Source organism: Microcebus murinus, chromosome 12, assembly GCF_040939455.1.
Source record: "Microcebus murinus isolate Inina chromosome 12, M.murinus_Inina_mat1.0, whole genome shotgun sequence".
Lineage (NCBI taxonomy): Eukaryota > Metazoa > Chordata > Mammalia > Primates > Cheirogaleidae > Microcebus > Microcebus murinus.
In genome coordinates, this window is record NC_134115.1 from 74942596 (window position 1) to 74957799 (window position 15204).

General features: G+C 54.8%; 1 protein-coding gene across 2 annotated transcripts in view; it reads right to left on the reverse strand.

Moving 5' to 3' along the window:
• AKNA (AT-hook transcription factor) overlaps positions 1-15204 on the reverse strand; it is a 53219-nt gene that overhangs the window by 6126 nt on the left and 31889 nt on the right. For both annotated transcript variants that reach the window (XM_012768820.3, XM_012768819.3), the window contains exons 8-18: positions 13814-13941; positions 13095-13302; positions 11049-11203; positions 10786-10962; positions 9724-9970; positions 8719-8825; positions 7805-8016; positions 4708-4864; positions 1718-1894; positions 966-1081; positions 181-327 (exon numbers count right to left, since the gene is read on the reverse strand). In XM_012768820.3, the coding sequence (XP_012624274.2) occupies positions 181-327; positions 966-1081; positions 1718-1894; positions 4708-4864; positions 7805-8016; positions 8719-8825; positions 9724-9970; positions 10786-10962; positions 11049-11203; positions 13095-13302; positions 13814-13941 (1831 nt within the window). The remainder of the gene's footprint in view (positions 1-180; positions 328-965; positions 1082-1717; positions 1895-4707; positions 4865-7804; positions 8017-8718; positions 8826-9723; positions 9971-10785; positions 10963-11048; positions 11204-13094; positions 13303-13813; positions 13942-15204) is intronic.

Sequence of the window (15204 nt, forward strand, 5' to 3'; positions counted from 1 at the left end):
GGGGAGAGGCATCAGGAACTGTTTGCTGAATGAATGAATGAACGAATACACTGAGACTCGTGGAGGCAGTGCTCCCTGCTGGTTTTCATATCAGGAATGCATAGAAAATGGTAACATGTGAACGGCTCACTGGTAAACAGAAAAGGCTCTCACCCTGGCCCTCCCTCCCTGGAGACCTACCTGTGTACTGGCCCCGGAAGGTGACCCTATCTGGCCGTCTGGCGCCGCCCACCCCTCTCTTCCCATCCTGAGCTGTCCTCAGGCTCTCCTCGCTGGTCCTGCTCTTCTCGGAGAACAGCCGGAGGGAGGGCAGCTCAGACTCCGAACCTGGGGTGCGAACAGAGGGGCATCAGAGGGGGCAGCGGTGGGGTCACACAGCTCAAAAGTGGGCGTACCACGAGTCCAGGCTCTGGGGCAGGTGCCCGGAGTTTAACCCCAAGCTGCCCCTGAGTCATAAGAGCCGATGTTTCCAGAGCCCCGACCCCACGCTGAGTGCCAGACTGGACACTGCGTGCTGCGTCCTGCACCTCGCAGCAATCCCACGAGGCGGACACTATCAGCACTGCCCGGTGAGCTGGCCCTTTAACCGCTCAAGCAGGCAAACGACCCGGCCAAGGACACGTGGAGGAGAGCTGGGGCTGAATCCCGGCCACTGACTCCAGAGCCACGGCCCTGCAGGCGCGTCCCTTGCGCTCCCTGAGCTTCAGTGTCCTTGTCTGCAGGGTGTGAATGATACGGTCACCTTGCGGTGGAGGTTGAGCAGGATGACATTCTACAGACGCCCCAGCCAGAGCAGGCGTGCAGAACCCCAGGAGTGCACGTGCTTCCGAGCACCCAAACAGCCTAACGCAGACGCACGGAAACCTCCACGCCTCCTTCTGCTCTGCGGCTGTGGTCTCTGGCCACTGAGCCCACGTGCTCAGACCGTGGCCTCCAGAAACCGGTCCTGGCAGGTGGTCACTTACTCAGGGACGGCCGGGGCACCTCCCGAGGCACTGAGGAGGACCTGGCCCGCTGCCTTCCTGCGGAGACAGTCTGCTCTTCGCCTCCAGGCTCACCAGACAATCTCTCTGTGGATTTACTGGCGAAAGGAGAGACAGAGAATGTCACCGTGCGGGAGGTTCTATGCAGCCGTTAAAGAGGATCTGGGGGACGGTCCACCGGGAGAAGCGTTTATAACACAATGGGAGGAAGAGACCACGGAAGTCAAAACCAAAGACTCTGCAATCAGTCTCAGAGAAAACGGCTCTGAGACTCTCTGACCCTCAGTTTCCTCATCTGTCAAATGGGGATCACAAGAGTGATTGCCGCAGAGGGTTGCTGGAAGGATAAATGAGACAATGTCCATGAAACCGTAACCCAGTGGAAACACTCAAAAGAAGGTGGCTGATTTTATGAGTGCTCTTCATGAACAAGTGACCACTGAGCAGGCGGGTGAGAGGGTGGGTGCCCTGGAAATGTTCTTACTCTTCGGTTGGGGGTGGGTTCAGGGATATTCACTGTATTGTGCTTTATTATTAACACACAGGCTTTGATATTTTTTTATGCATCGAGCACTACAGCATGAACGAATCTAAGAGTGAATGAGAGTGTGGACGAGCGGGAGAGGGACGTGGCAGTGCCTAGTCCACACGGCCAGGAGAGCCAGGGGCCAGCCAAGTCTGTCTTCTGCGGCTGCCGCCAGGGCAGAGAGCCGGGGGTTTGGGGGCTCACCCACCTGCCACAGTGGGAGCCCCAGGTGGCTGAGGAATCCCTCGGCCGGTCCTGGGTCCGGGCGGGGTGGTCAAAGGCAGACACGGGGTGCGTCGGGCTGCCCCGGGGTGGCCGGTGCAGACTGTCCTCCAGCCGCAGACGGAGCCGGGACACCTCTGCCTGCAGCTCGCGGATGGCCTGGCTGGGGTCGGGGTGAGAGAAACGAGAGCAGATCCGTGAGGAACAGAGCTATGGCCCCCCGCCAGAGCGTGCCCGGGTGCAGCGGCCTTTGTCCCTTCCCGGCAGGCGCGGGGCCCAACTCTGCTGTCAGATGATTCTAGAACTTCCCTGCGAATTACATCTTGACACCTTTCTGAGTCCATATCCCCGTGCACTTGGTGAACAAAACAGAACCTTTCTTTGAAGCTTGCCCTTCCTAACACACAGCGGCTGAGCAGCTGTTGGGAAACACCAGCGACAAATGCTCAAGGCAGAGGGGAGGGTGCAGAATAAAGAAGGGACCCACTGAAGCCAAATGGCTCAGACTTCCGGCCCTCGCTGGCTGGCCAGGCCTGGCTCCTCCTGCCCCTGCTCAGCAGCTCCCTCATGGGTTCCCCAGAGAAGTGTCCTGCCATTGTCTAGGCCGATCTCTGCATACCTGGAGCTCGCCCATCTGTCTCCTGCCCAGACGGGGAGCCCCTGGCGGGTGGGCGGGCAGGAAGCTTCCCCGTCTCAGACCCCGAAAGGCCCTACACCTCCTGGGTGCTCAGTAAACACCACACAACTGGCTCCAGGCTCCGAGAGCACAGGGCCACATGTGGGGAGTGGACAAGGAGGCAGCTTCGTGCTTCCCAGCACAGACCAAACCGGGACTGCTGGCCACAAGCGGGCTGGGAGCTGCAGGGCGCCGTCCACGGGGCTGCCCAAACCCCGGCGAAACCCCCGAACACAGCCCAGCCTCTAGCCACGAGCATCTAGGGAGTGAATCCTGTTTGCATTTCTCTCCAATCGGTCCCTGCATCTCCGAGGGCTCGTTCCGTGGGCACTGCTGGCATGGCGGTGACAATCCCACCCAGCCCCCCAACAAGACCCCTACACACGGCGCGGCGTGAGAGTCTGCGCTGGGCATGGCTGTCCTCCGGGCCGAGGTGGGCTCTACGTCTCCTCCCAGGCTGGTGTCTGGAGTGGGGGCTCTCAGGGTAGTGCTTGCCTGGTGGCCCCCAGACTTGCGGGTGAGTGTCTCCTGCAGCCACCTCCCGCAAACATAAGCTCTTGGGCGAGTGTGCCAGCGGGGCGGAGACCTCCTTCTGGCTTTGCCCCAGCGCGCTTGCGTCCAAAGGCGGTGGGTTCCCCTGGCGATCCCCAGGGAGACCTCCGCTGGGGTTTCCAAGACAAACCGCGAGGGCGTGGCTGCGGAGGACGGGAGCTCCCTGTGCCCGTTAACCCCTGACTCTGCCATATGTGGCCTGGGACAGGGGTCAGCCACCTGGAGTCACTTCCCCTCAGGTTGTCTCTATCAAGATCTTCCCGACTTAACCCCGTAGTTGCCAAGTGCCGGCTGCCACTTAAGGGTCATCTTTCCCTGCAAACGCCCTTCCCCGTCTCCACACAAGGCACCAGGATCCAAGTGACTGGGCAGCCAGAAATAGGTGTCATTCTAGACCCTTCTCCTCCCCTAAACGGCCCCTGAAGTCAATCAGCTCCAAGATCTCTTCGGCCTGAAGATCTCTTCTCCAGTCACCCTCCCTCCCAGGATCCTCCCGAGAGCCCAGGCCCCGCCATCTCTCTCCTGGGTGAGGAAGGCTTCTCGCCAGTCTCTCAGCCTCTGTTCTCACCTTCCTAGTGGTCAGGGAACTTTCTAAAACATACACCCGACCCCGCCACTCCCCTGCTTAAAACACCCCTCGCTGTGCTCATGATGAGCCTTCATGCACCCAAGGAGGAGTCTGTGAATGTCTCCTTGCAGGTGAGCCACCATCCAAACCTCTAACCATGGCCTTCAAGGCCCTGTGAGATCTCCCACCTACCCCTCTGCCTTTAATGCTCAACACCCCACCACCATAATGAATGTCTGGTTCCTCAGAGGTGACAGCCACTCTCTGCCCTCTAAGCCTTTGCACATGCCATTCCCTCTGCTGGAGATACCCTTCCATCTCTCGTCTGATCTCAGCTGAGCTACCACTCTTCCTCCAGGAGGCCTTCCCTGGAGCCTCTAATTAAGCTGGATGCCCGTTCCCTGTTCCCTGTGCTCCCACAGTCCCTGGGACCTCTGCGGTCACTGCACTTATCATGGTGGGGAGCAACTGCCTGTCCTTTTTGTCCTTCAGCTCACGAGGCCAAGGACCGTATCTTGTCCACCATCACATTCCCAGGACCTGGCACCCCATAGACAAACAAACCTCTAATTCCTACAGTGGTGTCAGGGGAGGCTGCAGAGGCACACGAATCAAACTCAGACCAGGAAGCCAAACACCAGCAGACGGACACGACTTTGCAGCGGGCAACACGACAGCCTCACGCCCGCACAGGACACGGGGGCCTCGGCTGGCTACTGAGCAGTCTCCGCAGTGCGTCCCGCGCGGACACCCCACCCAGCGGAGGCGTGTGAGTGATCATTGCCCAAAAGCAACGATAAAAGGAGGGTGGGAGGACTGACCAATCTATTTTCCCATCTCTGTTCAAACAAGCAAGGAGCAACTTTCTTAGTAGAAAAACTGCACGTGGATTAAAACAAAATAAAGCACAACTAAAACCACAGTAGCTTCTTAGTACATATAACGAGTGAGCAAACTGCAGAAAACACACCCCGGGAAAGGGCAGGCTTGTCTAGGAAGGCAGATGTGAGATGGGCGAGAGGTTTCGGCACCAGAAAGGTGAGCCTATTGCTCATTTCCCGCTTTAATGAGAAGCGTCCCCAAAGTCTAGGTCAATGAGGTCCCACTGAAACAGCCCAGAGCTGGCAGGCCGGGCACCCGGGTCCTCCGTACAAGGGCTGGATTCCCAGATGCGACTTACTCTCGGTCCGCTCTGGTGAGGAGGAGGCTGGGGGTGGCTTCTGTCGGTCCACAGGGCAGAGGGGCAGCTGCCGAGGCTGAGGGTGGGCTGATTGTCCTGCTGGGGGGCACCTGTTCGGAAGTCTGATTTCGCCCCTTGAACTCTGAGCCAGGGACAGCTAGGGAGGCAGAGGGAGAACAAAGTGAGTTTAGGCAAAGAGGACCCTGAAGCTCAAACTTGGGTGGGGGGAATGATGGGGAAATAAAGAGATGGCGCCCAGGTCAAGGTCACAGATGAAGGAGTTCCTGGGAGTCCAGGGACCCACTACCCTAAAAATCAGAAGATCTGGTTTTTGCTGAAAGTGTGGGGGGGTGAGAAGCTGCTACTAACTAGAACCCCGGCCACCGTTACACCACGTTACACCAACCCGTCCGCGTCAGCAGGACCTTCCCCGCAAGGAGTTAATTGCTCCTGCACTTCCCCCGCCCCCAGACTCTGTCACCATCTCACCAGGCTGCTCTGGGACTGGCCTCCACATCCCCCTGAAATTACGGTCACACCTTCACATGGGTGCATGCTTCTGGGGCAGCATTTGTAACCCTTAACTAATCTCTCACAGGGACAGTGAGCAAAAGTTAAACACCACGAATCTGGCCCATGCATTAAAAATAGTGAACTCCTTGGAATACCACTTGGTACTGTACAAAGGAACTAGCTATTGATAAGTGGAACAATCTGGATAAATTTCCAGAGAATCAACGCTGAGTGAAAAACCTAATCCTGCAAGGTTACGTATATGATTCCATCTACATAACATTCTTGAAATGACAAAACTATCGGGATGGAGAACTGATGAGTGGTTGTGGGCTCGGGAGGGGGGCAGGAGGGAAGGGGTGTGTCTCCCACGGGCAACACGAGGGCCCCTGGGCATGGACGTGTTCTCCATCTTGACTGCAGCAGCGTCCACATCTGGCTGTGACGCCGTACTATAGTTTTACAAGATATCATCACTGGGGGAAACCGAGTCAAGGCACATGGGCTCTATGGGTATTAGTCTTTACACCTGCATGTGAAAATCCACAATTATCTCATTAAAATGAAAAAGTTTAATCAAAAGGGATTTTAAACAAAACTTGAAAAGAGGCAAAGCTAATCTGAGATGTTAGCGGTGAGCACAGCGGCTATGTGGGGAGGGGGCAGTGACTGGCAGGCGCTTGAGTGGGGTTCTGGGGTTCAGATCGTGTTGAGAGTCCTGTGTTCGCTTTGCAAAAATTCATCCATTTAAGTTCTTTTCCGTATGTTTGGTTTCTTTCCATTGAAAGCTCATGTGCATTTTTTAAAGGTAAAAGACTGAATCACATACAGATCGCCTAGATATGGAAATCGTTCATGATACCATGTTCGGTGAAGAAAAGGAGGTTACCAACATCCACATACGGCATGACCCTATTCCTGTCTCAAGTGCAGTCATGCAGCACGGAACATTATCAACACATTGAGAGGTGCGGCCGTAGGCAATCGTGCCGCCGTGTGAATGTCACACAGCGCGCCCACGAGAATCCGGCTGGTGTGGCCCGCTACACACCTAGCCTACGTGGTGTGGCCTGTCGCTCCCGGGCTGCAGACCTGCACAGCACGCTACTGGACTGAACGCTGTGGGCAACTGCAATGGGACAGTAAATATTCATGTATCCAAACATACCTAAATACAGAAAAGGGACAGTAAAAATATGGTATAAAAGATAAAAAATGGTAACCTGTATAGGGTCCTGCGAGTGGAGCTCGCAGGACTGGAAGTTGCTCTGGGTGAGTCAGTGAGTGAGTGGCGAGTGAATGTGAAGGCTAGAATGCTACTGTACACTACTGTACACTTTATAAACACTGGACACATAGGCTAGGCTGCATTTATTTAAAAATTTTTTCTCGGCCGGGCGCTGTGGCTCACGCCTGTAATCCTAGCTCTTGGGAGGCCGAGGCGGGCAGATTGCTCAAGGTCAGGAGTTCAAAACCAGCCTGAGCAAGAGCGAGACCCCGTCTCTACTATAAAAAAAAAAATAAATAAAAAAATAAAAAAAATAAAAATTTTTTCTTTTTTCTTGACTTTAAGTCAATTAAGCTTGACTTATAGTAACTTTTTTTCTTCAGAAACATTTTAATTTTTTTAACCTTTTGTAATAACAGCTTAAAACACAAACCCATTATATAGTTGTACAAAAATACTTTGTAACCTTATTTTATAACCTTATTTTTTCTTTATAACCTTATTTATAAGCTTTTTTCCATTTTTAAACTTTAAAAAAAAAACTTTTTGTTAAAAACTAAGACACAAACACACACATCAGCCTAGACCTACACAGGGTCAGGATCATCAATATCACTGTCTTCCACCTCCACACCTTGTCCCACTAGAAGGTTTTTAGGGGCAGTAACACACACGGAGCTGTCATCTGCTTTAATGACAGTGCCTCCTTCTGGATACCTCCTGAAGGACATGCCCGAGGCTGTTTTACAGTTAACTTTTTAATTTATAAGTAGAAGGAGTACACTGTAACACAGCAATAAAAAAGTATAGTATAGTAAATACATAAACCAGTAACACAGTCAACTGTCATCATTGTCAAGTATTACGTATTAACACATAACTGTACGTGCTATACTGCACTTTTATGCCCTGGCAGCGCGGTAGGTTTCTTTAAGCCAGCATCATCGTAAACATGTGGGTAATGTGTCGCGCTACGACGGCTACATCACTATCAATAGGGATTTTCAGCTCCGTTAAAATCTTACGAGACCACTGTCGTAAACTTAGTCTGTCATTGCCCACAACGTCGTCATGCGGTGCACAACTGTATATGAAGATAAACCCACATCCGAATCAGCACAGAAAACACCCCACAGAGTCTACACCAAAATGTTATTAGCACTGACAGTTTTTAGCATATTATTTTTCTTTTTTCCCTTTCGTCCACCTTATCTGTAATTTCAAATTTTCCTGCAATGAGCCTTTATAATATTTTATATCTTAAAGGGCCATGCAAGTTTTTCTGTGTGTTTCATCTTTCAATCCATGCAGTCCCGCCACCCCCAGGCTCTGGCCGACCCGCACTCTTCCACTCACCCATGTCGGCCACCAAGGCCTGCTCCAGGCGGAAGCGGGGCGCCCCCTGCTGGAGAGGCCTGCTCTGGCTGGACAGGGGCCTCTGGGTTCGGCTCCTGGGTGCGCTGGGCTCAGCGGCTCTTCTGGGGACCAAAGAACCCCTGGTCTTGGGGTGGGAAGCTCCATCCCGGGGTATAGTTGCAGTGAAGGGCGGGGCTAATGTTCCTGGGGTGCTGGGGGGCATGGAGGGAGGGACACACAGAGAAAGGCCCTCAGGCTGCACGTCAGAGCCCTCCACGCGCTGACCCGATCCCCTGAGCTCCTAGCCTTTGGGATTTTGGGCGCCTGGCAGGACACTATTTCCCAGGATGCACCCACATTATACATCTACTTATTTTATAAACTGCATAGCAATATACCTGCCAAATTATTATCATGCAAAATAATAAAGCTCAATTTATTTTTTAGAATATATAAAGAGAAACAGAATTTCTAATCCCTTCTTTGCACGCACCCTTGGGTTGCCATGTGGGCCTCCCAGGGGGCCTGCACCCGGCTCTGGAGGCCACTGTGTCTACGTGGAGGCTCCACTTCGCCCCTCTTCACCCACGCCTCCTCCTCCCTCTCCCTTCCCTTTCGGTTCCACGCAGCCACCCCGAGTGCCCTTTGTCCTTGTCTACTGTTCAGCTTACACTACCCTCCCTGTAGTTTTCACTCCCTTGCCAATTCACTCGTTCATTTGCTCAACAAATAGCAATTTCCCTGTCTGTTGCCAACTGGCTTGTGAGACTGGCAAGTCACTTCCCCTCTCTGAACCTGTTTTCTCTATCAGTAAGACGGGAACAAGCACCATTGTTGGGGCGTCACAGGCACTTTGACCCCATGCTGTCCCAGGTCTGTGGCACTGACGGGACAATGGTGGGGTCCTGAGATACCTGATGTGGGAGAGCCGGTGCTCTGGGGTCTGGGTAACGGGTGACACTCTGCTGGTTTCTGAGCCCACGAAACCACTGTCTGTCTCCGGAGATGCCATCCAGGGCTCCTGAAAGAGGCGGTGGCCCTGTAAGTCTGGGGAATGTGCCCCAGGCACACTGGGACGCCTTCCCAAATCCTGGTCTGGGCCGGAGAGGCCGACCCAGCTCCCAGCAGCCAGGCCCAAGGGGTGAGGGTCCTCAGGCCCCAGCACGAGAATCTGGCTAACAGCAGGGACTTCAAACCCTGAGACAACCCTGAGCAGGTCCTGCCTCCCTGAGGAAGGGCAGCCACGGCCCTTGGAAGAGCCAGTAGCAGACAAGGATGAGCAAGAGGAGGAGAAAGCCTTATTTCCAGCGTCTCTGGCCTGGGCCTGGGATGCCATGGCCTTATTTGACTGCAGAAATGCTCAGCCCCAATGCATTGGCAAAACAAAGCCCAACACATACGGACAGCTCCTACCCCTGGGTTTAATGCACGTACAAAGAACACAACAGAACGACACGGGCACCTGCCCTCCGTGAGTTCATGGTCTAGGGCAGAGATTCCTGAACACAGGCTCACTAGGACTCAGAAGCCTGTGTGTGTGCACATGCATATATATATGCATTATTCCATGAGAGAGTCCATAGCACAAGTCACATTTCCACAGTGGTCTGTGACCCTGCAACAGTTTAGGTCACCACTCTAATGACACAAAGAGCATAGAGGCAAGAACTGCACCCCAGCTGTGAAGAGCTGGCTCTGAGAGATACAGGCAATGGGCTACAAGCTGTCAGAGGAGGCACGAGAGCTCTGGCAGAGTGACGGGGCTGGGTGGCACTGGGCATAGGCCTGCATGTTGGTAGGAGAGTGGCTGGCAGGGACGGGGCAGCAGGCATTCCGAGATGGAACGGCACAAGCAAAGGCCCGGAGGCAGAAAGCTCAGCTGACCCGGGGAATGGCCATGCCCCAAAGTGGACACTTACCTCCAGGTGGGGCCTGCCGGCTTGGTGCAGGGACTTCTGCGGAAGGTGCTCAGAAATGCCACTGCCCTCTAGGCTGGTCATGCTGCTCTGGTGGGAAGCTGCGGACTTGCTACCCAGAGGGTGGGCTGGCCTGTCAGGGCCTGGAGGGGCTGCCTCAGTCTGTCTTGGGCCCAGCACGTGCCTGTCTCTGGCCAGGGCCGTCGGCAAGCCTGGTGGCTTCACAGACACCATCTGCTCCACGGTCTCCCTGGGGGGGAGAGAAGAATATCGCCGAGCCCTGCCATGAGCTGGGCAGTCCCGACCTGGGGCTCAGCCCGCCCCAGGAGCCAAGGATCCCGGGGCACAAGCTGGGGAGTCAGACACCCCTGGGTGCTCAACCCGGTTCTGCCACCTTCTAGTGGTGTGACCCGGGGCAAGACACTTCCCCTGTCTGAACCTCACTTTTCTCAACTATAAAATGGGGATGCCAACAAAACCCACCCGATGCACCACAAAGGAAATTTTGGGAACACGAGTGAGCTAAATAAAGCATCGTTCCCAGACTCCAGCGGCTTGTGTACCATCTCCCTATTTCAGCCGTTTCCACAACCTTCCATCGACTTGAAAGACTTTAGGCCACTATTACAAGCAGAAGACCAGCATGTCACGTTACAGATAGAAACTAACCTGAAAATAAGTACGCAAAGCCTGAAAACAGTATTATTATATTCTAATAGGTCCTATTGTCGCTCGGTCATGCGTTCCTCTCTCTCTCCCCCTCTCTCCCTTTCCCAAAGGAAGATGAAGAGAGGCGTTAAAGACACAATAGCACTAACTGAGACTTTCTCCCTGGCGTCATCAGAAGGTCAGAGACTGGAAAGGAGAATAATGTCATTTAATGCCCCTTCTGTCCTCCTGAAGATCACATCCTGCCCCAGATTGTTTCCTGGGCTATCACCCTGTGGGGAGACGGGACGGGCAAGCCATGTCTAGCTGCAGTGCTGTCTGGGCCACTCCGACAATGAGCATCCCGAAATCTTAGGGTGGTCCGGGACACTCTGTAGGGAAGGCTCAGTGACTTACTCGAGCGGGGCACTGTGACTTTTCTCAGCCTGTGTCAGGTGCTGCCTTGGGGGGACCCTGGTGGCCTCTGCTTTCCCTGGAGCTGGAGCTGGTCCATCAACCTCCTCCTCTTCCTCCTCCTCCTCCTCCTCCTCCCCCATCCTCATGGATTCTGGGAGAGACTTCACGCTGAGGTACCTGCAAAAGAACGCACAGAGGGGCGTGAGCCCTGCCCAGCAGGGGCAGCCAGGATCCAGCTGCCGGCCTGGTCTGGGTGCACTCACCGCTCCAGGAGGCCGTGGAAATCCTGCTCCATCTGCAGCTCCTTGTGCCTGAGTGGGGCTGGGAGGTCCCGAGGCCCGTCCTCCACCTCCCTGCTGCCAGAGCTCGCCTCCACGTTCACGTGCAACGGGCAGGTGCCAGCGGCGGCAGCGTCAGGCTGGGGACAGAGAGGTGGAGGGACAGAGACTCAGCAGATACTTAAACACCACTGTTAAGTACTAACCTCATGCCAGGCTTGTGCTGGGTGCTGAAGAGTAACACATATGTCATGCTCACTCACCCCACCACTTCTCTTTTCTTTTCTTTTCTTTTTTCAAGATAGGGTCGTGCTCTGTTACCCAGGCTGGATGGAGTACAGTGGCACAATCATAGCTCACTGCAGCCTCCAACTCTTGGGCTCAAGCGATCCTCCTGCCTCAGCCTCCCAAGTAGCTGGGACTACAGGCATGTATCATCACACTTGGCTAATTAAAAAAAACATTTTTTTAGAGATGGGGTCTTGCTATGTTGCCCAGGCTGATCTCAAACAACTGGCCTCAAATGCTCCTCCTGACTCGGCCTCCTAAAGTGCCGGGATTACAGGTGTGAGCCACCGCGCCCAGCGTCACCACCCTTTTATGCATGTGCAAAATGTCGAGACTGGACCAGGCGATCTTCAATACCGCCTGCCATGAATACAGCACCTCCTACGTGCCAGGTGCCACACTGACAGCACTGCACAGCAATCCCAACAGTAGGTATGGTTATTACAACCCATTTTACAGACAGGTGACTGAGGCCCACATGATTTGCCCAAAGTCACACAGTGAGGGGCAGCGCTGAGATTCGAACCCAGATTTCCTGCCAGCAGCACCTCTCCCGACCCCCTCCAACCCAGCATGGCCACCTCGGCCCCCAAACACCTTCACTGCAAGAGCACGGGGCCCCTCAAGACGATGTGCTCAGGTTCTCCCCTGTCCTCGCATGCGACGGGCCTGGCCGTCTTCCCACCCTCCAGGGCAGAGCGCGGTGTGAGGGTTTCCCCAACCGCGGGGCTGGCAAGACCTCGGCGGTCATGAACACCAGCGCCCGCCCTCTCCAGCTCCCAGCCACCCGGCGTGCCAGGCCCTCTCGACTCCTGCTCCCGTCCTCCAGACGGGTCCCTGCAGCACAGGCGCCCAGGACTTTGGAGACACAGACACCCCGTCGTCGTCAGCTGTGTGGCTACACTACACTCAGTCTGCTGACCTGCAAAACGGAGGCAGCGATTGTCTCCCAAGGCATTGTACTGTGGGCTGGGGACACTCCCACTAAGCCCCTTCCACAGGTGGCCCCCGCCCAGGCCTCACCCCATCACCCTCGGCGTCACACCCCAGAGCCTGCAGGTCGCCCTTGCCTCCCTTCCCTCTCACGCCACTCCCAGGCCAGTCGAACACAGCTCTGACCCTCTCTCCGGTCCTCCCACTCCTCCCCATCTGCCCCGCACCTCAGCCTCAGACTGGTCTACCCACAGAGCCTCTCACCGCACTCCCTCCTGAAAATCCCAGCACGGTCACACTCACACTGTGACTGCGAGCCCCTCTGTCATGGGGCCCTGCTGCCTCTCCAGCTACATCTCAGGATATTATTCCTCCTCACTTTCTATACCCTGACCACAGGGCCTTTGCACAGGCTGTTTTCCCTGCTGGCTGGGTTTTCTGCTTCTGGAAATTCCTACTTACCCTCAGATCTCATTTAAACATTACTGTTTCAACAGGGAAAGTTTCACTGACATCCCCCTCAAACACAATCATGTTACATAGGGGTACCTATTCTCGCAGAACCCCTAATTCTTTTTCAGAGTCCTGATCAAAATTATAATTAAATAACTGTGTAAGTAGTTCAACTATACAGAAAACTGCAGGAAGGTAGAGGCCATCATCCCCGGCTCCCCCGACTCCACCGAGTCCCCACCATGTGGCACGGTCCTGGCATACGGTACATACTGTATAAATAAGTAGTGAAGAAATGAGTTCATGACGGAATGAATGCATGGGGGAACAGCCCGACATGGCTGAGCAGAGAGGTACCTCGGGGTGGAGGGTCCTGACGGCTGGCGCAGAGGATTGTTCTGGGGGGGCCGGCAGACGCGCTGGCTGGGGGGCGGAGGGCGCGGCCGGGCTGCCGTCCGGGGCTGGGGCCGACCAGGGCGGCTCAGGCTCTTGCAGGGTCTGGTCCATGTGGTCCTTCAGCTCTTCCAGGCAGATCCCCAGATGGAATATTTCTGCCTCCAGCTCCCTGGAATGCAGAAACATCAGCGCCAGGGGCCCAGGACAGCAGTCGCATCAGGGAGGTCCAGGGGGTCATGTGACAGAGCAGAGGCCCCAGGGGATGCCACTTAATGTCATTTATGGTCCACTTAATGTCACCGTTAGATGATAAGAACTCAAAATAAACAAGATGAAAGAAGGTGGGATTTAGGAGGCCTCAGCCTCAGTCCCCTCTGCCACCCACAGGCTATGGGACCTCCCATGCCCCTCTGGCCTCAGTTTCCCCAATGTCCAACAAGGGGTTTCAGCTCTTATCTCCAAGGTGCCTTCTCACTGCAGTGCACCCAAAGGGACATACATCTCAGCTTTCAAGAATTCCACCATTTGGATATGCTACTAATTGGGACAGGATTTCTCTCTGTTCCCCTTGGGTACAAATTATGAAGACAAATTATGAAGTTGTGCCTCCCTCCTGGAGACAGCGGGAACCCAGGGGTCTGTCCCATCTGTCCTTCTGGGCCTCCCTCCCCAGCGCGTACCTGCTGGGATCGAATTTCCCAGGTGGCCCCGTGGAGCTGCTGAGCTGCTGGGCAGGGCGCTGCTCCCGGCAGGCCTTCAGGTACTGCTCCTCTAGGGCCGCGTGGGCAGCCTTCAGCCGCTGGAAACCCTGAAACCGGACCGGGCCGGGAAGGCCCGAGTGCTCAGCACCTGCGGGCCCTGTCTCTGCAGGCACAGCGGGTGAGACAACTTGCAAGAAGCCATGGAGACGGAGGCTGGAACCTCTGGGGCTGCCTGCCCCGGCCGAGCGCTCTGCCATCACACTGGCACAGGAGAGGCACAGCTTAGAGCCTTGGCACCAGCTCCCGAGAGCACCAGCCCTGCCTGGGTGGCCTTACAGGGACCCCAATGTACCACAACAGTCACATCAAGTATATGGCCCCATAAGGGGCTACGTCCCCATAAGGACCTGGCACTTGAGAGACCCTGGATCCTTCATTCTCGATGTGCAAAACTGTGGGCTTCAGAAAATCAGACACTCTCTCCCCAGATCCTAAGATGATGCTGCCATCACATCACACAATCGAGAGCCACGACTAGGGTTTGCATGGCACTGAAGCTCTATGCTAAGCACTTTGCACTTATTCACTTAATCTTCAATGTAACCATAATGAGAGGGGTAAGTTATCATCCATTTAAAAAGGATGAAACTGAGGCCCAGAGGGGTTATTTAAGTTGGCGAAGGTCACAGAGTGAGCAAGAGAGTTGTAGAGCCAAGATGTGAACCCAGGTCTGCTGGCCCCAGAGCTCCTGGTCCTAACACTTCCGCCAGGCGCCCACAGCAAACACAATCCCAGGTAAGACGTGGCCCAAACCCAGGAGGTGGCACCATCACCCCTGTATTACTGTCATCTCCAACCCACTCAGCTCTGAGGACAGACGGAGGAGGCCAAGGACAACCGAGAATCCAGCCCCTGGCCACGCCTGATCTTCCGACCGCTCTCCACCTCCCTGAATATGGGAGAAGTAGGACCGAGAGGAAGAAACAGGATGGTTTTCATTGCCGCAGTCCTTGATCATCCACTTGATGATATAATACGGTGCAGGTCACACATTTTGTAATTGGAAAATGGAAAAAATTCCATTGGAATTTGGAAAAATTGGAAAAAAATTCCATTAGAATTTGGAAAAATTGGGAAAAAAAATTGGAAAAAATTCCATAATCACATAGGAAAATACTCGTGCCATGATGCGTCTGTATAAACTAGGCTGCTGCCTTTGCCCCTGCAGACCGGTCCTCAGCTCCAAGCTCGGTGGGCTCCCTGCCTGCTGGCTGCCCAGGGGGAGGCGGCTGGAGAGCTGGAGGTGGGAACAGCTCCCTGTGGTCGCTACTCCCCAGGGACGTGGCCTTAGTGAACCTTCGTGCCGCCAC